The sequence below is a fragment of the Numenius arquata genome, chromosome Z (genome assembly GCF_964106895.1).
Source record: "Numenius arquata chromosome Z, bNumArq3.hap1.1, whole genome shotgun sequence".
Classification (NCBI taxonomy): Eukaryota; Metazoa; Chordata; class Aves; order Charadriiformes; family Scolopacidae; genus Numenius; species Numenius arquata.
Window position 1 is genome coordinate 15,057,030 of NC_133616.1, and position 23,935 is coordinate 15,080,964.

Below are 23,935 nucleotides of genomic sequence, written 5' to 3' on the forward strand. Positions count from 1 at the left end.
AGCATGAATATCTCTACATGTTTGAGAAACTTCCATTAGCTTGTGTTGAGGTTTTTAAAATGCATTTAAATGCATTTAAAATGCATTTACTTTTGGTATGCTCACTGTGTGAAGGACCAGTCTTTAGTTTGTTTTGAATCTGCCACTTGGTAGTTTTATTTACTTTTGCAGCTCTGTATCATACTCTTCTCTCAATTTCTGTCTTCCATCTATGGACTAGTTTATGGATTAATTAGCCTTGATAGCCTGGAGATGTGGTCCTGTATGGCCCATGAGTGTTATATCTTGCTGGCCATGTTTTTTTCAGGTAGAAGTAGAACAGTAGATATAACTGAACTCTACTGAAGCTAGGAGAGGGCAATCATAGAAGAAATCTTCAAAGAAGACTCTTTAGCCTTCCAGTACCTGAAGAGGGCCTACAAGAAATCTGGAGAGGGATGTTTTACAAGGGCATACAGTGATAGAGGGTAATGGCTTTCAAGTGAAAGAGGGTAGATTTACATTTACGTATAAGGAAGAATTAGGCACTGGGACAGGTTGCCCAGAGAAGTCGTGGATCCCCCATCCCTTGAAGTGTTCAAGGCCAGGTTGGATGGGGCTTTGAGCAACCTGGTCTAGTGGGAGGTGTCCCTACCCATGGCAGGGGCATTGGAACTAAGTGGTTTTTAAGGTTCCTTCCAACCCAAAGCATTCTGTAATCCTGATAAATATTTTTGGTGCAGGCAGAGGTCATGTTGCAAGACTTACCATCAGGGTGTTTCAGTGGGGAAACACTAAAAATCTTTTATCTTGCCAGCTCTTTTCCTTTTGTGGCCTCCCAGAAAAGAGGGAACTTATGGTATCATGTTAAACATAAAACCCAAACACTTCTTCTTGGGCCTGAAAACTATCACAGCCAAGTGGCATGCTAGCTGCTTGTTCTCAGCAGGTGAAGCAAGTTGAGACCACCTTGCCATTTTGTGGACCAAAGCGTTGATCCTCTAAATCGTATTTTTTTTTTTTGTTTTCTTAGCAGAAAGATTTATATTGAAAAAGACCAAGATAAATGGTCTAATTTCTAAGCTAAATGTTTCAACACTGCTGTAACAGTAGCTTTGTTGGATTTAAGCGTTCTGCTTACCAAATAATAAAATCCAAACTCCTAAACTGTGTCTGTATTTTGTTTCTGGAAAGTATGTCTCTCTCCCTCTCCCTAAGACACATACTTTTTGATGGAAAGTCTGACTGGAAATGAAATTTGGGTTTTAAGAGCTGGGTTTTTAGTTCATTCTTTTCCAGAAGTCCATTTTACTCTTGAAGTTCTGTGATATAGCATTACTTGTCAAGACATTCTAACACAAACCTCAACAGTCACAAAAATCTGTATCAAGTAATGGATTTAAATGAAACATGTAAGTGACTTACCCATCACTTCTTCAATTGTGTCACTGAAATGCCCCAGATATTGGCTGACCATTTATTTTAAACAGCGATAACACATTAGTACTTAGAGAGGTTGCTTACCTGTTTTTGAGCAGCATAACTATTATGGTTCTCCACAGGGCCGTTTTTCAATGCTTTCTCCCTGGCATGGTCTGCCACCAGGTTCTGGTGTAGGATTATTACACTGGCGAGTTCTAGTGCTTTCTCCATTGATGCAGGCGGACCAGGCACTCCAACAGCTCCAGCCTCCATCAGTGACAACTGTTATTAAGACACCATAGTAAGATTAGTCCAACACCTCTCTGCCTTCTGTGCGGTGACAGAAAGATCAATTAGAGCTTTTTACTTGGTACTTTTAAAGGTGGACAAAAGACCATGATTCAATTCTTACATTCTCAGTTACGGTGGCTCTGCAGATCATTTCAGCCTACAGCATACAATTATCACACAGACTTGGCTTTTGAAAATGCTCTTGTCAGTGGCACTACTTACGAGCCCAGAGGTTTCAATATTTTTTTCACCCTAGGAAGCTGCTTTAATATCAAGTTCTAAGCCTCATTTTGGGCACCTGTGCTTTAAAAACTTGGCCACAGAGAATGAATTTACTGCACAATAAATTTTTTACATTTTCAGTTGCAGAACTGAAAATCATCTCCCTCTTCCTCTTTGTGGACCAATGTAATATTAAGCTAGCACAGTAATTATTAAATGTGATCATGTGTTAGCAAATACAGTTCTTTTGCAAGAAACTGAAGACAAAATAGCTTATGAAGTGGTGAGATTGCTTTTGCCTGAGATCAATTTACCATTAGTGCACCATGCTTCAATAATGCTCCTATTTACTTAAATGAACTTGGGGCATCATTCCAAGACAAAATAATGTATGTAGGACAATGAACTCTAATTTAGAGTGCCCTCTTTATGGAAAGAACTCAGTAACTTACACTAACTTCTACACCATATATCCATAAGTTTGGACAGCAGTAGGTATAAGGGAGAACTACGACATCCTTCTGTCCTTATGAAGGCTCATTTTGTCAGGATATTGTTCACAATAACAAATATGCTCATTTTAGTCTGTCTTGAGTATTTACTAACCTTTAATTGGTGTAGATTTGGGAATCTGACAAGCAATTCCCTTAAAGTAGCTTGAGCACATGCATGTACAGGCTCCGTCTACCAGCACAAGGGTCCCTCCATTTTTGCAGGGTTCACATTTGCACACACTGTATTCAGTAATGTAGTCTTCAATTGCTCTTTCCAAATTTTGTTTCTTTAAATATGCATTTCTCATCTTAACTGGAACAAGTGTATGTATTGGAGAAGGCTGTAGAAGAAAAAAGTCCATGCATAACAGAATTTTCTGAAGTTCTGAATCCCTTTGATAAACCCATCACTAGAGTAAGCGTCTGAAGAAACTGTCCAGATGAAGAAAATACCTGAAAGTTTATGGTAAACATGGAGTCTCACCTCTATCTTAGAACAAAAGCTGTCAGACTCTAAGAGCTATAGATTTGAAGAATTTGTACTTACCCGTTGCTGTATCACTACTGGAGCATCAACCAAAGACTTAGCCCAATCTATATAATCCTCTACATCAACTGTTTTGGTTCCTCGCAGTAACATTTCTTTTATTTTAACAGAAAAGTCAACTGTGCCTCCATCAACAAAGGAAATGACATCATCAATGACAGCATCATCCTGAAGTTCTGCTGCAGAAAGAAAAAAGAGAGGCTGAAGAACATTTAGTGCCCATGCATCTTGAAGAACAGTTGTCCTTTCAGTGCAACCAGTCCATCTCTATAAAAGGACCATAGAGAAGAACACTTCACTCACTTGTTGTGGTGGAATTCAACCTTTCTTTGCTCATACCTCTTATGTGGGAGGTAATCTTCTATTTTGCAATTAAATCAGAAAACCCTATATCTGAAAGGAGAGGAAGTAATAGAGCAAAATGAAAGATCATAGCCATTTGATAACAAGCCAAAGATCATATGAGTCATGCTACTGTATCACCTGAGCTGAGCCAGAAGAGGGCAGGAATTAGGTTGAATAGTAGGAGGTTTTGCTTCATAACTACAGCACAAAAACAGAGCACTGAAAATAGCCTCTTCTGTGCTGAGTAGTAAATCTCCTTGCCTTTAGGTCATGTGACAAAAGATTCATCTCCAGACCCACGAAGGAGCAGAGAGGACCAATGACACGCAGGGGAACACAAGTAGCCTAATCAGATAAAGGTAGCCCCTGCCTTCACTCCTCCTAGGCCTGTCCCAGCCATAGAGGATGGGGCTGAGGATGAGTGAACACCAAGATGATTCAATGGAAAGGCTCTCTGGATGCAAAGAAGGGCATTTTGAGATTGCATAAACTTAAATACTTAGAGTATATTTAGGGGAGTGCCATTGAAGAGATAAGGGAGTATCAAGGTAGCTTTGGAAGGAGCAAGCATGGGAAAATAGAGGGTTAAAGGCAAAAAAGAGACTGATTACATATAGAAAGGTGACTGATCGGTGAGCTTGTCTGCTGTGTACTGTCATTGACCTTTGTGGTCTGCCCTGGCTTGCCAGTAAATTCCATTTCTAAATTTTTTCTTGTGTGAGGGTACTCTGTTTTCTGTGTATGTATGTGTACAGAGATCTGTGTGCCAGCAGCTGGAGTTGGACGACGGCTGGCAGACACCAATTGTGGTGCCAATAACTGGATTGAGTTGGGACACATATGTCAGTGTGTGATCAGTAGCAAAGATCAAGCCAGACTAGCAGGTGAATAGGGTAAGTGGCTTGGAAGCCAAGTATCAAAGTGGCTGTTAGTCGTGCCTAGATGTGTACACATCTCTAGAGTGAGACAACTGGAGGAGCTGGCTACTGGGGTGACCAGTGGTTCTAGGCCAAAGAGTGGAGAGACCCCAAGGTCCTAGGGTTGACTGAGACCCCTTTAAATGTGAGTGTGTGTCTGTGTAAGGCATCTAGAGATAAGACGATCCAAGGGCAAATTACTTGGTAGACTGAGCACCTAAAGCCAGTTACTGGAAGCATCCATAGCATGTGTGTGTTGGTGTGCATCAGGTGGTCTCTACCAGCAATGGGAGTGGAGCTGTGGGCCTTGGGTGTTATATATCTGGGTGCCAGTAACAGGGGAGACTAAGGATCCAGTTCCTTATTTAATCGAATGTCTAAGGTCAGCTGCTGGAGGGGTCTGTGTTGGCTATATATGTACATTAAAGAAGGGCTGAAATACCTGAGAATTGTGCTGCCTAAGGAGAACATCTGTTCTAGATGACCCTGCTTGAGCAGGGGAGTTGGACAAGATGGTCCCTGGAGGACCCTTCCAACCTTAACCATTCTGTGATTCTATGGTATTTCCCACTAACAGGCTTTCACCCTGATCGGATGGAGAGAACAGGATGAAGCCATTGGTGCTGTTTGTGTTTGTCTGTGTGCCATGCTTTTGTCTATATTGACTTGTGTGGCCAGCAATGTGTGCATGTACGTAGGTGTTACCTAAGTGTGTTTGTGTGTGTGCCTACGGGGAACACATACTCAGCCTGGCTTGACCTGAGAGCATGGAAGTACAGCAGCCTCACCTCTACTGGTCTACTGGAGCTCTCCTTTCCCTAACAGCAATAACTATATTGATTATAAAAGGGTAAGGAGCTGGTATAATCTTTCCTTAAGCAAAAGATATAATGTAAAATTAGGGATATACTTACATCTGTCCTTTGCATTAATCTTTCCACAGCTACCACCATCAATATTAACATTGGCATGTATGTCTTTATATGCAATATCAGCACCTAACTGATAGCCAAGGCATTTTTTCACATCTTCTACAGTGATACCTGGAAGTGGAAGTAATTAGGTGATTAGAGGGATTGAATGACCATAAGTAATGTGATATTATTCTTGGAGAATAAATTTCAGGGCTATTGCAAGTGTTTATGGCTTTCTTGTTCCCATTTATCTTCTGCTTTTTCCTTTTCCATGAAATGAATGTGAGGATGGTTGTATTTGAAGTGCCTGCACTGAGGCAGGTGAGATCTACGGTGATTCAGAAAATAAAAGAACCCTCCAAAAACTGATTTCTGTTTTTCTTGATCTAGCTGAAAGCAGATGTCCCTCTAGGGATCACTCTTTCCATATAATCTACTGGAATTTTGTCTTTCTCAGCTGCTTATCATTTGTTCCTTTTATGTGCTAACTTATTCAGCCCTCCCAGTCTCTCTTGCCCGTCTTCAAACATGTTTCTCCACTCCTTTTCCCCATAAAGTTATTTAAGTCCACTAATGTCTTATAAGTACTCCATTTCCATAAGTTCTAATCCTCCTCTGTCTGCTACTGCCTCCAACACCTCTTTTCTATTTATTAAACTCAAAGATATTGTCTGGAACTTCACTTTTGTATTCAGAAAGAATTTCGGTTAAGATTGGTACTTAAAAAAAAAAATCCATCAGCACAATCTCCAGGTGCTGAACAGAGTAATAGTGGGATACATAAGTGACATCTTTGACCCATGTCCCTTTGCATAGTCTGAACATCTGATAGTAACATTATTGGTGTTGCATGCAGCAGGTACTTACTTTCTGATCTCCAAAATCAGCTTGAGTATTGCCTTTTCTAACTTTATTCCAGAGTGATCATTTTAATCTATCACTAAACCACATATATCTGAACTGTACATTAAGAAAGATGAAATTGCTACTTTCTTTTCTTAACCAGGGCAAGTGAAATTCCAGTGTGAATGCTAAAGTCTATAAGAACAGCTTTAACACACTCAAGTGCACTATGTGATTTCTAGGATAAATTTATTCCCTATTTTTTGCCACCACCATACTCTTAGAGTGATTTTACCACAAAAAGGTACCAACTAACAAATCAGATTTAAGGTTTAGGCAGATTTTCTAGGCATTGAGGACCTCTTGTGAATCATTTCACCCCAATTTGTATTGCTAATATTTTGAAGAGGTTTGCTAAAGATTTTTTTTTCCTCAGTTACAGACTTAAAGTAGAGTCTTCAAATAATTTTGGAAGTTACACAGACTGAATCTCATCTCTGTTGAACTTGTGTAATTCTGTATGTCACTGGTGTGCCACAAGCAGCACACACCGAACTGTGCTGTTCTCAGTAGTTTCCACATACACAAATCTATTCTCATATATTTCTTTCCATGACTGGACACTTGGTGATAATCTGCATACCATAGTAGGATGGACAAAATGCATACCTAGTTGAGACATAGCGTAATTATCCAGCACATATACAAGTTCATATTTTCCTCCTACAGTTCCAGATACCGCATAGTGAGTTCCATAATCTTCTAGGAATTTGAAATATTCCCCCTTATCATACTCAGCAGGCAGAAAATTTAGATCATCAAGGAAACTATCCGTGAGGCGGACATCACGACTCCTCATTTGGAATCTTCCCAGCTGAATCTTTCCTTTTACATGCAGAAAAGTTTGGTTCTGAACGCAGGGAGAAGAAAGCAGATGAGAATGGCATTCTAGTATGCAGCACAGCAGGAAATTCTGTTTTATTTTCCTTATAAAGAATCTGCAGTACTTTTAGATGTGGTGTTCAATCTAGCATTTGGAACAGGGACAAACTGGTTTAATTCAAAGTTCTCCTATTTAAACTGAGGAAGCTGCGAGAGATTTAGATCAGTTCAGGTCTTGTAGTTTTGCAGAACTCTCCCCTTACTAATTTCAGCAAGCCCTTTCAGCAAAATCTAATTAAGAAGGTCTTCTCTTTAAGTACAATATCTACTGAAAGTGTCTTTCTGACTTTCATAGCATTGGAAAGTAATTCCATGTGGCTCGCTAGATAACAGGAGCTGCCCACTGAGGTCAGCTGGAGTTTTGTCTTTGTTTATAGTCAGAGCAGAATTGAGTTCTCTTTTTTGGATCACTTCTCTGTTATTCTCACACTGTCAGGAGGAAGGGCAAAGCTTGAGTTAAAAACAAATAAAATGAAAATAACATCATAAAATGAAAATTAATCAGGAAAAAGTCCCTTTGAGGCATTTGACCCCTACATATATTCTAACTCTAGGTTTATTGACTGTTATTTTCATAAATTACACTGCAGATGTTTTTATATCATAATCTAAACTAGGATGTAGCTGCTGCCTGTAACACATAACGTTTGTGAAATAGTTGCACTTAAGTTTCTAAGCAGACACATGCCTTCCAAATCCCATTATTATCTGCAGTACTTATGTGACTCCCTTAGCAGTAGTGCCTAACAGGAGGTGCCTGAAAGGGATTTAGCAAATGACCATCACATTAGCTGTCACTGTTTAAAGGATCTTAAACTGCTGACTCAGATGCTGCTTAGGACTGGCAAAATCTTCAGGCATCTAAGTCTGTGGGAGGAAATTTTTGTAAGTGCAAATATTCCTGCTATCCAGCATGTACAAAATCCCTCCTGGTGTCCCCAGGCTGACCCTGGCTTTAACTTGCGGGTGAGCCCTGGAGGGTTCTTGACCAGAGACTGCCACTCCACTAACCTGCAGCAATGTGAGTTTACAGTGATAGACCTCTGCTGGTGACAAAACACAACCCATTTTCTGAACTGATCTCCAAGCAAGAATTTGAGGCCAAAACTCTTATCACAAGCCACTAGACTATAAGCAGCCTGTAATATATCCTGAACTACAGAACTCCATCTTTTGTGTCTTTGGAGATAAATGCTTTGAGATTTAAATGGTCTATTGGCAGAACAACTTCTGACTTCTGGAGCTGGCAGAAGTCATTGCTCGGAGCTGGCAGAACTCATTGTTGAGCCACTCTCCATCATCTTTGAAAGGTCCTGGAGAACAGGCAAGGTGCCTGAGGACTGGAGGAAAGCCAATGTCACCCCAGTGTTCAAAAAGGGCAAGAAGGAGGACCCGGGAAACTACAGGCTGGTCAGCCTCACCTCCATCCCTGGAAAGACAATGGAACGACTCGTTCTGGGCGTCATGTCAAAGCATATGGAGGAAAAGAAAGATATCAGAGGTAGTCAACACAGATTCACCAAGGGGAACCCATGTCTGATTAACCTGATAGCCTTCTATGATGGCATGACAAGATGGATAGATGAGGGTAGGGCGGTGGATGTTGTCTGCCTTGACTTCAGCAAGGCTTTTGACACAATCTCCCACAGCATCCTCATAGGTAAGCTTAGGAAGTGTGGATTAGAGGAATGGACAGTGAGGTGGATTGAAAACTGGCTGACAGACAGAGCTCAGAGAGTCGTGATTAGGGGCACAGAATCTATTTGGAGTTGTGTAACAAGTGGTGTTCCCCAGGGGTCAGTATTGGGTCCAGTCCTCTTCAATATATTCATCAATGACCTGGATGAGGGGATTGAGTGTACCCTCAGCAAGTTTGCTGACCATACAAAACTGGGAGGGGTCATTGACACACCGGAAGGCTGTGCAAACCTTACAGTAAGACCTGGACAGGCTAGAGAATTGGGCAGAGAGGAACCTGATGTACTTCAATAAAGGCAAGTGTAGAGTGCTGCACCTGGGGAGAAATAACCCCATGCATCAGTACAGGTTGGGGGCTGACCTGCTGGAGAGCACCTCTGAGGAGAAAGACCTAGGAGTCCTGGTGGACAATAGGATGACCATGAGCTGACAATGTGCCCTTATGGCCAAGAAGGCCAATGGCATCCTGGGGTCCATCAAGAAGGGTGTGAACAGCAGATCAAGGGAGTTTATCCTGCCCCTCTACTCTGCCCTGGTGAGGCCCCATCTGGAGCACTGTGTCCAGTTCTGGGCTCCCCAGTTCAAGAAGGACAGGGAACTGCTGCAGAGGCTACAGCAGAGGGCTACAAAGGTGATTATGGGCCTGGAGCATCTCCCTTATGAGGAGAGGCTGAGGGACTTAGGTCTTTTTAGTCTAGAGAAGAGAAGGCTGAGGGGGGATCTGATCAATGCTATAAATACTTAAAGGGTGGGTGTCAAGAGGACGGGGCCAGTCTTTTTTCAGTGGTGCCCAGGGATAGGACAAGAGGAAATGGGCACAAACTTGAATATAAGAAGTTCCACCTAAACATGAGGAGGAATTTCTTTACTTTGAGGGTGGCAGAACACTGGAACAGGCTGCCCAGGGGGGTGGTGGAGTCTCTGTCTCTGGAGACATTCAAAACCCACCTGGAGAAGTTCCTGTGTAACCTGCTCTAGGTGGACCTGCTTTGGCAGGGGGGTTGGACTAGATGATCTCCAGAGGTCTCTTCCAACCCCATATCATTCTGTGATTCTGTGTCTATCCCAAGAAAACTCATACCAATACATAATCAGTACTGTATGTCGGCTTTGCTTTGTAGGGCAGACTTTTCAGCATTATGTTAGTTAATCAGTTATAAAATTTACCTTAATTTTCCTTTTTATCCATTTGATCTCCAGAGTTCTGAGTGGGCCCTAGACAGCAAGGCTGACAAGAAACTTGAAAGATTGAAATAGTTGAGGCAGATCTATTCTTCCTTGCATGTGGTGCATTTCAGCATTAAGGAGTTGATGTACCTTGTGATGGCATGTTGCGATCCCAGACTTTGGTATATATGGAGGGAAAAGCCATATGACCTGGTCAGTTAATTCTACTAGAACCCAGCTGCTGCATTAGGCCATAGTGAATAGCATGTCTAGTATCACTTTTTTGGTCTCTCTCTCTTTGACCTCACCAGATGCCAGGGCTACTTTACTAGTAAATAAAATGTCTCTGTCCTCTGTCTCAATGGGCAAGTAGAGTGGTATGGCTTGTGTGCAATCCCCAAATAGGCTTGCTTTCTCCAGACTGCCTCCTAAGAACATTGCCTTCAAACATGCTGCGGGGGAATACAGGATGGACATTGCTTATGAGAGGACGAGAGCTGGCACAGACCAAAATCATGGCAGTACGCTAGTAAAACTAGGGATTATCGTGGGCCAGTGCTAACATTCATGCCTCTTAGCCCAGGCTAGTTTATTAGTACAGACATACCTGAATGGCTGAGATCTGACCTTTCAGTTATTCTACATGTCTATTTTGCATTTACCTAGTGTAGGTGTACTCAGTGGCAATTTTTTATCCCAAGCCTTGACTTAATTTGTCCACATTGCATGAGATCAGATGAGATCAGAGATCTTTGGCCCTTTCTAACATCAAGCTCCTGTTGAAGATGAGGGTGGTAGCCAGTCAAGGGTAAACAGTGGGAAAATGAAGCTACATTTGTTTACCCATTGGCCACATCTGAAATCTTACCCCTAGTATTGCCAGTATTTCATTTTTGTGAATAAATGGCAGAAAAGTAGCAGGCAACTAGAATACTTAGAAGGATTAATATTTCATTATTCTAACACTGTAAATGTAACTGTTTGTAAAATAGTTACATTAAAACCTTCAGCTTGATTAAACTTACCCTTTCTGTGGAGCTCTTGAGGATAGAACTTAAACTTGAATTCTTGCTGTAACGATACTTGAAATTTCCTTCTAAACCATTTTTCTTATTTCCTTCAGTAGGTGTATATTTCAGAGACAGGTCAACATTAAAGTGTTTCTGTTCTTCTGCATAAAACTCTCTTAACATTTTTACACGATCATGGTAGAACAGCGATGTGAAGGTTTTGTCTGCTTTTGTCTTAGGAAAGATAATGAAAAGGTTGTATGAGAAAACAAAATAGGCAGTAATAGGGAAATGTATGTAACACTTTGAAGTTTTATGTTTTACCTAACTTATCAGTACGTTTTCTTACAGCTCTTTTTACTTTTAAAAGAAAACAAATGGAAAAATCACTGCCTCCCCAAACCACCTTATTTGGATCAGCTCAGTGGTTCAAAAGTGAACAGAAAACTGCAGTGACAATATTTCAGTGACTGTTAAATCTCAGCACGTAACATTGTCAAAGTAATTGGTGTGTGAAACATAGGAGGTTCCACTCAAATATGAGGAGAAACTTCTTTACAGTGAGGGTGACAGAGCACTGGAACAGGCTGCCCAGGGAGGTTGTGGAGTCCCCTTCTTTGGAGATTTTCAAGACCCGCCTGGATGCAGTCCTGAGTAATGTGCTCTGACATGCTCTGGGCAATCCTGCTTCGGCAGGGGAGTTGGACTAGATGATCTTTACGGTCCCTTCCAACTCTAAAAATTCAGTGAAATTCAGTGAAATTCAGTGTCAACAGTTCCTTTGTCTGTAAGGAACAGTAGTGTCCAGCTCCGTCATAGAATGCAGACAAGATTTGCTAATAGGTCCTGACATCTGAAATGAATCAGAATTATGATTTTGCTTTCTTTCCTTATAGCAGACAATAGCTAATTCTGAATACCTATTTGAGTGTTGCTTATTTTTGTATACTTCAGCAGAGTATAGAGTTTTAGTAACTGAAAATGGTTATGCATCAAAATAAAATATGAGCAATTATTTCTGGGTCAGATTTACTCATTTTGGGCAGGATCTGGTTTAAATTGGAATTGTTATATGAAGTCCCTACTTACAGTGACAGGCAAAGCATTTGGTAAGCAAAATACTGCTTTGATTTCTGAAATACATCTGACATTGATGTTTCTAAGATCATCAACAATTTTGGTCTTCAAGCCTCACTGGAAGTCATAATCTGACTTTCAAAAGCCTATTAGATTTCTTTTTGGTGGGAAGAGAAAGTCATCACTCATTACAAAACCCAAGCAGGTCCAGGGGTTTAATATCATAATATTATTCCTGCCTTTTTATCAGTGTCTTTTGTGCATCCTTGAAAAAATAACTTGATTGCTGCTTTACCCAATAGAAGTTAAGTATCATACTCCTTTCTGGACATCTCCTGTTCATCTCATCTGCTTGTGCTGTAAACATTCCAGAAATGTTTCATTTACTTGGCACAGGTGCAGCAATAAAGACGTGGGAATTTATCTGGCACAACTGAGCTTAACTGCTGAAGGAAATGATAACATAATGTGTTTCTGTCTGGACTTTATCAAAAGCTTGGTCCTAAAAAGCTGCTGCTGCCTGACTCAAGAGATATACTGAGCCTTCCAAGAGCATGTCAGGATTCAGCATCCAGTTAAACAAATCCTAATTTGCACAGAAGGACTTAGACTTACGTCGTAATTGAGAACGACCACATTCCACGGCTTGCGGTAGTATGTCCGTGTGTTTCCATCACGCACCCTTTCACAAAGACCATTGAAAAAGTCATTGTTGAATAGGCTGGCCATTGGCTGCATTCCTAAAACATTGATTCTACAAGAGAAATACAAGAGAGGTTATGCTTCAAAAAAGGAGCTGTCAGCACCCATAGCCTGTAGACAATGGTGTTATGACTGGAAAAGTCAGAACCTGTAAGAGATAAGACTGTATCTGTGGAACTGCATCTTGTTTCATCCACAGCAGCTTGCCTCATCTCTTGTGGTTCTCTCATCTGTGTAATGGAGGTAATGATAAATATTTTGTAAAGTACTTTAAAGGCCATGTACAAGAAATAACCAAATAAAAGACAGATATTAAATATCAAACATAGTGAGAACCTTAGGAATGAAAGGAAGTAAAAGACATTTCTTCTTGACCAAAGTATTTGTAAGGAAGCATTCCTTATAAGTCTAAATGGACATCTCAATAACCATTTTTAACCTGGTTTTTTTCATAACGTATATTAGTTTGTTTGCTGGTAGGAACTTTGGTATCAAGTGTATACAACTTCCATCAAATCTGTAGAAGGAATATACAGCTACTCCTAGCATTGTCTCTTCTTGCAGGGTGTGACCTTGTGGAGTAATAGCATTCCCTGGAGCTGCGAGGAGGAAATCTGAACCATTACAAACCCAGAGAAGAGGGCATATTGGCTGTATAGCTCTATGCATCTACCTACTGATGTACAAGAGAGACCTCCAAAAATAGCTGCTCCTTGGAGGGCTCTATATAATTTTTTTGCCTTTCTATGTCTGTTTCATAGATCTAAATCTTTTCAGTATTTCCAATATTTACGTCTGATACATGTCCATATACCTGTCCAAGTATAGAAAGTGGTTATCAATTCATCAAAGTTGCCAGTGCCACTGCTGCACACCTATACAACATTTTGTCATGGAAGGTTTTAGCATTGGATTATAATAGAAATAATAAGCTGTTTCTAAAAATGCCTAGCTTACTTTGCCATGCTACAGGGGCAACATTTTTGCTCTTGTGCGGTTAACACTAGCATCAAAATTAAATGGCAGGATGTATCCTTTTCATTTAAACACAAGGTGGTGCTGTAGTATACTTTTATTTTCATTTCTTCTAGTTTGGATAGCTGCCTTCTAACTAGATTTGTAGATAAACAGTATGTCACACTTTCTTTTTTGTTTGAAATTAAAGAAATCCAGCAGGGTCAGAGAACAGAGAGATTAATTTTTGATGTAGATTAATGAGGAAAACTCCTGTAAACAATGAAGATCTTGGAAGTGGAGAATGCAATACTGGAAAAAAGCCACAGGCAAGAGTGTTGTTGCAGTCAGGCATCCCATTGTATAAATAACCAAGATACATTTTCTCCATTTTAGACATGCATGTTAGTAAAGTAATTGGGAATGACTGATTCGTTATGAAATATCACTTGAAACACATCTATATAAGTTTTACATTTAAATAATAAGTATCGCAAGTATATTCATGTAACTTCTGTATATGATTCTATGCATTAACATAATGATAGATTTACACTGTCTGTATGAATATTTTATGTTCCCCAAGTACACAAAATAGAACAGTAGTTAGGTGTTCCTTCCATAAAGCTATGTAGCATTTCTAAATACATATGCAAGCATGATTCAGGTTCCACTTTTGGGAATGTTAGTGTGCCCCAGTATTTTCAGCTGGCTTTGGATACAGTCCCACACTCTTCACAAGGGCTAATACTACTTTTTGTTTCATTACATACCCTTGCCCTGCGGTCCTGCCAACTTCAGACACATCAATATCATGGTTACGGCATGGTGATCGTGGGTCGGATTCACAGTTATCTTCATCAGAAAAGTCTCCACAGTCATTATCTACATTACACACAAGTCGTTGCTTTATACATCGACCTAATCAAAGAATAGAACATTTAATGAATGCATTATTTTTTTTCCAAAATGGGGTCTAAGTAACACCCCCAGCTACTCTTGATTAAGGGCAAGAAAGAGATGCACAGGCAGTGGAAGCAGGGACAGGTATCCTGGGAAGAGTACAGGGGCACTGCCTGGTTGTGTAGGGATGAGGTCAGGAAGGCCAAGGCACAGCTGGAACTGAACTTGGCAAGGGATGCAAAGAATAACTAGAAGGGCTTCTACAGGTATGTTAGCCAGAAAAGGAAGGTGGAAGAAAGTGTACATTCCCGTGGTGAGCAAGACCAGCAAACTGGTAACAGTGGAGGAGGAGCAGTCCTTTTTTTCTCTTAGCTTTTTTCTTAACTTTCTATTATTGTCATGAGGAATTTGACTCCTACACCTTGCCTCCTTCAAATGAAAAATATCCCATACTACTATATTTAATTATGAGTTTACTAGGATGGCTAAGAAAAGTGACAGGACAATTGCTGCCATTTGCAGTAAGTTGTTACTTCTTGTGATTATTCCTATATCAATCTTGATTACTAGTGCTTTTTAAAAAAATTGTATTAAGAGAACACAGGAAAATAGTAATTAAATATCAACAAAGATTTTTTTCTGAATTGTTTAAATTTTTGCTCTTTGGACTACATTATTTAACACTGTCATGTCCAAAATTATAGTAAGTTTACCCTAGCATAATAAACCAACACCTGTTGATATCAACTGTCTCACCTATAAGTGCCACACAATGGCTATGAACTAGTAGTTAAACACACAGTTTCTCATTCTTTGTCCACTTGCACCTCAGAGTATTTGAGGTAAAGACAATACTGACAATGGCTTGGGACTCAAAATTAGCTTACAGTCTTTTCTGTTTTGAACAGTTTTATTACCATTGCATTTTCTTATTTTATTTTAATTTATGATGAGTCTTGGACATTACATTGATTAATATGCTGTGCATGTATCGCTTCAAAGTTTACATCTTACTTTGGATCTAGAGGCATTCTGGTCTCCAGCTAGCATCTGTCATACTACTTCGGTCAGTAAACCTCCCTATCCATTTTGTTAAAGTTCCTTCCGTGTTAGTTTTTCCCAGTGATTCTTCATAAAATAGTGATTCTGTAGCAGGTGAAGCAGTTATGCCAGAAGAAAGGACACTCATAGTATGGTCAGCTTTTAACTACAGAGTAGAAATGATAGGAGAAGCTTTTAAACTAGATGCAATTATAATGGGAGATGAGAGGCATATACCTTTTCTCAAGCATTGTTCATGCTCTGGTTTTGGCATTGTGTCTTTACAAACCACCTGCCTACATACTGGAGACTCTCTTTAAATCCTAGAAATAAGGCACTGCTTCAGGAAGTCATCCCCAACTAGAAAAGCACTGAAGCATATATCTCTGTGTATGTATTTTTTCCTCAAAGGAAATGGATTTAACTTCGTCACAGAACAAAGTAAAATGTTTTTTCCTGAGTTATTACATAACTCGCTATGACACAAAACCAAAACCTACCAGAACTGCATTGAAAATCAGTACCACAGTCTGGTTCTGGTTCTTCAGGACAGACTTGGGTGGTTTTACAGCTTTGTGTATCTCCTAAGTTCTCCAGGCATGGTGTTCCACCAAACTGTCCGAATCTTTCAATACGTCTCGAGCGAAACTTGAAAGATAAATAACACTATTAACATCACTTAGAGAGAAAACAGAACTACCAGATCTGAAGGATTTCCAGCTGAACTTAGAACTTTTCAAAATGAATCATCTTTAGTGAAATTTTTGGTTGAAAATCCATAGGCACAGCTCATGGTGTAAAAAAAAAAGTGTATAGGAACATCAAATTAATAATAATGTCTTAGCAAGTATGTAGAAATGTTTATTTTTCATTATTTAATTTATTTCACTATTTTCATTATTTTCAGTCCAGGGAGGAAATGTGTCATATATATTTTCTATGCTTTCAAGTCTTTCATTTTGTTGAAGTTTCATAAGAAGGATTCCCCTAAGACAATAAAAACCTGCTTTTGACAAAAAATTGATTTTCTTTTAAAATGAGAAAATGTATTGAAATGTATGTTCTTAAAAGAAACATCCACTTGGCCCAAACATAATTTCTATCAACAAAACATTTTGAATGAGAACGCTTGATCAGTTTTGTCCATCTGGATGTAGTCTTTCCTTACTCTTATGACTTCAGATTTGAAATGATTATGGGTTTCATCAAAACATGAACATACAATACTAAGAGTTGCAATCTGATATTTTCCCATAACCAACAGGCAGACAGGCAGACAGGTAACATTCCTTTGGTTGTGGCTTTGGAACAAAGACTTCCCGCTATTGCTTACCCTTTGAGAGGTGCATGGGTCACAGGTCCCCCACGCGCTCCAGCTGCTCAGCTCACAATCTATCGGAGATGGAGCATTCAGTTCTCTTGTTCCCCTGTGGAAAGCTTTTTCTGAAGAGCTGTCAAACAAAAGATTCCAGTACAGTCCTAGACAGTACACTAAAATCATACATGAGTTTGTATTTAAACCATAGGCCAATATTTTAGAAGCATCTTCAAGCTGTTTTCTTCTTCATTTTCACAGCAGTACTTAGTACTTAGATGTATAAACAGCTGCCTAATCCAAAATTCTTAGGCAGTTTAAAATTACATTAGAAAAAACTTGAAGACTTAATAAACCAGCTCTTTTTCCCCTTTTCAGATCTTTGTATGTACTCATGCTCTTCTGGTGGGTTGTGTTATTGAAGAGACTCAAATAATACACAGAAAACATCTGCAGTTTCCCTATTCAGACAACGGCTGTGCTCGCCGTACTTAAAGCTGAAGACAGAGGCCCAGCAGCACATCTCAAATAGATGAGGCACTTCAGTATGTCTGTGATTTTTGAGCTTATTAGCTTTAATAGTATTGCCCTTAAGCCCAGATAAAAGTTTAAATGCTTTCCTGAGCTGACAGAAGGCTTACAAATAAAGGTATTATTTGCTAATAAGCTAACTTACATAGTTTGAAAAAACAGAGAAGTGTTTAGCTATCTAAGTATTCTTCATCTTGCTAAGTTGAATACTTTGCCAGTTAGGCCTGTATTTTCTAGAATGACTCTTCATTTTGGTGTGCAGTTTTAAACACCATGGAACTCCAGGTTCTCAGTAAGTGAAAGGCCATCACTTTATAGATACTGAATTTCTTTAAAGCACCCACAGTTAGACATTGAAAACTGATATACTGTACAATTAGTTAAAACCAAGTTAAACCAAGTTATACTGTACCTAGTTAAAACCAAGGCCAATAGTTTACTGGTGGCCTTATCTTTGCAGGTGACAGTGCTGGAAAGCAGAGGAACGGAGGAGCACTGAAGTCTCACTCGCCTGGTTTGCTCTCTGTAATTTATTCTGATTTGGCCTCACATGCTGAGTATTTATCCACTGAAAAGCAATTCTCTCTCTGCACCTCTCCAGGTTAATGCTATTGCCTCTGCTCTGCAGTGAGACCTTCTTTGCTGAGCCCAGCTGGCTGGCAGATCTGCAGCTCCTGCAGCGTGATGTATGGGCTTTTGTTGCAGGCAGGGCCTTGGCCTCCACTCTTTGACCCTCTTCCCTCGTACAAATACATCAGGAGTCCAAACAAACATAACCTGATCCACAAGATTGAGAAATCTGCAGTTTGGACAAGGAAGATATACCAGTTAGTTCACCTTTCTGGTGCCATTTATTGTATGTTCAGGTTACATATGTAGTAAGTTATTGAGACACTAAATCAACTTATGTCTCTTTCCAGCTATTGAATCTTAAAACAGCTCAGGGATCACAGGGTTGTTGTGCAACCTTTTATGCACTCAGCTGTCCCTGTCTGATGCCTCAAACTTTCCGCTGTCACACACACCAGCAGTAACCATGCACCACAGCTGCTGCTGGAAGTATCTGTGTCACGCACTCCCACTGTCTCGCCCACTGCTCCTAAACAGCTCCCTTCCCAGAAGACTCCCGACCTCAAGCTAGGGCCTGCAGTAAATGGATCCTTGGCTGAGGATGTTGCTTTTAACAGGTGGGATTCTAAAAAAAAGGAAACAGAAAAAAACCCACATATATGTCCAATAGCTACGGACAGCAGAAATGAGAGAAAGAATTAAGAATTCTCTCCATAAAATAGGGACCTCCCAAACTCTTAGCTGGCAGGGAAGCGTGAAGCTTTGCTGGGTGCCTGGCACCAGGAATTGGGCTACCTGAAAAAGGATGCAGATCCAAGTGCATTTTACACAGATTTCCCTTTTACTAATTCTCTGGCAGATTCTGAGCACTTAAATCAATAACCCATTGGTTGGCAGCTGAAAGTGCTGGGAACTGGGGAGATGGCATTGAGTACCTGCCTTGTTCTTACGCTTCTCCCTGAGCATCCTTTAATGATCATTATCACGAATAGGGTAATGGATCAGCTCTTTGCTCTGACACAGAAAGACTGTGATTAGATTCAATGTGGTACTTTTAATCTGAGCCTTGTCTTCTGCTTTCATATGCCCAGCTTTCTTGCTCCAGTGCTGTTGAGGTTTACAAATCCCAAAACGCTCTGCAATGTGTGTTTACATACATCAGCATGATACTCCAGCAGGGGAACTGATACATATTTTTGAAATTCCCCCTAAATTTGCACTGCAGTCACACTTACTCTGTGTTATATTAAGATTCACAACTCAAAGAAAGAACGAAAAAGAAAGAAATATACAGCATCTCTTAGAAACTTCTATAGAAAAGGCTAAGTCCTAGAAGGTAGTTGTACAGAAGATGGAGGCACCATGCAGAAGAAGGCAGCATGCAGGGGAAATGCCATCTGAATATAAAAACCCCAACACTTTACCATGACAACAATTAAATAATGGAATAGGTTACCTAGGGAAATGGTACAATGTCCCTCACCAGAAATATCCAAGACTGTTCGACAGGACCCTTGAAAAACCTAATCTAAGGTGCTGCTTTGAACAGAACATTGTACAAGATCTCCACAGATCCCTTCCAACCTAGACTTTTTAATGTATGCTACAATTCTATGAAATTTTGGAAAGTTATAATGCATTTGAAGTTTTATGTTGCCCTCCAGCCTCTTCAAAAACAACTGATTTGCCTGTAATTAGCTCATCTTACAAATACTTCAGCAATATTACAAGTTACTATAACTCCATAATAAGTAGGCAATTCTTTGAAAAATTGCTGTACAGTATTCTATTAAGTATTTTTCCACAGCTCAGCATGCCAGAAACATCAACGGAGGGAAGAAATGAAAATCTGCTGGTCTGGCAAATGGATGAGAATCAGTTTTTTCCTTCCTGTATCTGCAAAGATGGCTGCATATATGACCTTTCCCCCTCCTTGCTGATGTAGTACTGTAAACCTCTGAGTAACGATATCTATTTGGACATCTCGGGTTGAAGACTGACAGGTTGTCCTTAAAGATAGTAGGAGTGGGAAACCTCAGACACTAGGCCTTAAATATATTGAGGCACCTAATACCATTCTAAAGGCAGATGCATATCTTATTCCTAGCGATTATCAGGTATCTAAGTACTGTAGAAGCTTACATTGAAATGCATCTCTGAAGTTTTAAATTATTACCTTAAAAACACAGCCAAAATCCCTTGCAGGCAGTAAGAATGACCCATGAAGAGCAGTGTCTAGGAGGAGCACCTAAAGGAGTGATCAGACTCAAGAGATCCTAAAGAGTCTCCCAAAAATTCCTATAAGTCATTATTTTGAGTCTAAAATAAAAATTCCAGGCAGGAAAGGCTGAGTTGCACTTTCAAATGCAAAGGGTAGTCTTTGAGCTGACTTTCAGATGGCACAAGTTTTCACATAATCCCAACTAAGCAACTTCTGCAAGAATATTCATTGAGTGATGTACACACACCCCAGGGCCCCCTCTGGGTTAATGTACAAGGTTCACATGATTTGCAGCAGATCCAGCTTTAGGGTTTTGGATTTACTTGAGGTTAGAGAAGAGGGAAAAAAACATAATCATAAAAAGCTCATTGCAAATGAGTTTCATGAACTCTGAAACACCAACAACGCATCCACTACCCAGATTGATCTGGAAATTCAAAGGGACACATGTGGAAAAAGCATTTTATTCAATATCATTGTTTAGAAAAACCAAAGATATAAGGAAAATGGGCAGGCTTGTCACCTCCACATTAAACCCAAGGAGATAGTGTTACTGAAAAACCATGCTGAAACAGGAGCTATTAAGTCACACAATTTAAATAGGAGTGGAGATTAAAAGAATGTCACTGAAGGTGGCAGCTGGGAGCAAGAACTTCAGAGACACAAGTGGAAATCAAAATATCTTCTCTGCTGTCCATTACTGAGGAGTTTTGAGGGATGGAAGAGTGCTCTTTAGAATGGAAAGGCATTTCACAGACAGTACACAAAATTGCTCATACCTTGTCTTGGATTACACAATACACTCTGTACACCCTCAGGCCACACAGCTTTGGTGATTTGTTGTTGATCCATACTTCAAAATACAGAGCTGTTTAGTTCATCAGTTAACAAAACTAGAAACTTAAGAAAAAGTCTTGGTTTGATAATTAGCACTGGCCAAGAGAAGAGTCACAGTGCTCTTGAATTTGGAGACACGATAGCATCTCATGAGGGCATAGGTTTGCTGACTGTAGTTGCTAGCACAGTCATGAAGCCGCATAGTTTTTGGTATGATGTGAAGTTAAGCTGCTGGCCCATGTTTCCTGCTAGTGACTCTCTGTAATAATCATATCTTCTGGCTGGATTGTTTTTAACTGAATATATCAAGCCTGTGCTTTAATTAGATCTGAATGCCAAAATAATAATAACCATCAAAACATAGGGAGAGAGGAATGCAGCAGTCTTTATAGTTTTGAAGGCTGCTTTTCAAAGTCTGTTCAGGTATTTCAAGCAATAATGGCAGCAGCCACCCTCAGACCTAGACGCACATGCAAGGGGCAATACATGCTTGTTCAGGTAGCATTCACATCATCACAAAATGCTTCTCATACTGCAATTTATGTTTTAAAACAGATGGATCCAAATTTATTTTTAACATACCTATATCTGAGACTCACATTCGTTCACCATTTAGTACTGACCATTGTCATAACTTACATATAGACTAGGCAGCTCTATTTCAAGTAGTGTAGCTCTTCACTTGTTTTCACATGGTATTTTTGTAGAGATTAAGCCTTTAGTTCTCCTTCTAGTGATACTTACAGTGAAAAACCAAAGGCTAGATTTCTAAAGAATTAGAAACAGGCAGTCTAGAAGACTTTAAATAGGAATAGAACTGCTGTCAGCATAAAATTGTGCATCTCCGGATAGAAACAAATTGAGATTAGATTGTATTTTCACACTCGTGTAATAGAAAAATTGCCTGAGCTCCACCTCCCTGCACGAACACAGCTTCAACTGCTATCAGCCACCTTTATTGTACCACATACATCCAAAAGAAGTGGATAAACCATTTCTATTTGATTCCTTAATATACAGCAAAAAGTAGCTTCCTTTTTAATCAAATACCTGTGCAGACATTTCTAATAGTAGCTTGCTCTGGAGGTTCGTGCTCTGTGTTAGAGAAATAAAACAGTATAGACCTCTGCAGCAGACAAAGGACACTTACCTTCTGCTTTCCCCCAAAAGCGAGGCAGCCACCTCTAAATTGCATAGTATGGATATAAACTGCAGGATAACAAGCATGCTTCCCATTTTGTAGCTGAATAAACAAGAATTGCTATGACTGAAATGATAATGTCTTTATTTCTTACTTTTGTTATTTATTACCAAGAGAACAAACAAAAAGCAATGCTTACTGGAGAATGCCAGTTACTGGCCAAAACTGCCTTACGGTAAGTGCTCTAAAGTCCACTTTTCAGAAAATTCCACTTTTACCTGCATGGAGACTGGGAAATAGTGTAAAGTACTTTCAAGATTAAAAAAATATAATTTTGTTTACTAGTACCTTTTAAATATGGGAAAGACATTTTTTATTTAATTAGAGAACAGTTAACTGCCTAGTAAAAAGCTGCCATAGCAGTGATTCATGTAAGGAACAAATTGTTCCTAGAGCAGAGCTGTTTACAAGAGCAAGTTCAGTGTTGAACATCTTTGGAATTCTTATTGGAGTACTGGAGGAATAAAGTCCTGAGATTCCTTTTTCCTTTCTCCCCCAGCCAATATAAGAGAACACCACACAGTTCTTTGTGGTTTTGAAGGAGCCTAAAACTCTTCTAGCTTTCACTCTTGTGACCAAAACTCAAACCACAAGCTGGCTCTTTAGAAGGGCATTCCTATTCAGCAGTTTGCTGTAATCCAGATTTAAGGCATCATGTGTTGGACACAGTCACAAGACAGGAGTAACTCATAAATAACTCGCTGTTTAGCAGTTAGGAATTAAGTATCTGGATGCAAGCTTTAAATAATCAATCAGTATAAGAATATTCCAAATAACCATGGGTAAGTAAGAAAAATTTACTTTTAATTTTTTGTTCCCCCCTTTTTGTGGCAGGGAAAGGGGAGGGTGTGGAATAGGGCAGACAATTTCTTCCCCTCCCTCCCCCTTCAACTTTGGGAAAATTTCATTTAGAAGTACTTAAATTTGATGCAGCCTCAGTCCAGCTTGATGATTCCAGTTGCACTAAACTCATTTGTTGAGCAAGAATGCAAGACACAGACACCAGTAATATTGTATTGTTTCATCATACATGGTTCAATTGATGCTACATACAGCACCACAGTTCATGATTCTTTAAGAACAGAGACTAAATCAGAGTAAACAACTATTCAAACTAAACTAGCAGACCAGTGAGCATCTTTGGCCAGCTTGTAAGAGGTCCTGCTAAGCAATTCTTAGTGATCATCCTGATAGCTATTTCAAAGTTTCAGTATAACAGGATTATGATGGGGCTTTGAGCAACCTGGTCTTGAGTGGAAGGTGTCTGCCCATGGCAGGGGGGGTTAGAACTCGATCTTTAAGTTCCCTTCCAACCCAAACCATTCTACAATTCTATGACTTAATTTTAGCTTGACCAGTAAATATTCATTTAGGTGCTTAACTCAAATGTTGGTAAACACACTCCTTCACTCAAGCACCAAGACAGCCAATTTTTTTTTGTTTTTAGTTCTAATGGTATCTTTGAGTACTAAATTACATGTTACCATGCAGCCAAAAAAAAGTTAAAAAACAACATTAAAAAAAAATCAGTGATTCTCTGTGAAGCACCGTAAGACCCACATTTCAAGCTGGATACCAACTCTTTCAATAAGTTGGTTTCAACCCCTTAACCATACCAAATCGGACAATATTAAAAGTAAGCAAGCAAACCCTCATTCTATTTATTCAGTGATACATTAAGCTGACAGTTACAGGTCTGTCTCCAGTACTAAAGGCTAGCTCAAAATAACAACTTTCTAATGGATTTATTCTTTTTAACCATATCCACTAAAGGAGTTGTAAAATTTTTCTG

The 23,935-nt window shown here is 39.7% G+C and overlaps 1 protein-coding gene across 1 annotated transcript; it reads right to left on the minus strand.

Moving 5' to 3' along the window:
• Positions 1–1,525: 1,525 nt before the first annotated feature.
• On the minus strand, positions 1,526–22,178 carry C9 (complement C9). The gene is given in 12 exon segments (XM_074166654.1): positions 1,526–1,683; positions 2,521–2,749; positions 2,956–3,134; positions 5,132–5,260; positions 6,644–6,884; positions 10,807–11,025; positions 12,484–12,622; positions 14,298–14,445; positions 15,969–16,116; positions 16,802–16,930; positions 16,932–16,959; positions 22,093–22,178. Coding segments are annotated over 12 exon segments (1,833 nt in total).
• Positions 22,179–23,935: the final 1,757 nt, after the last annotated feature.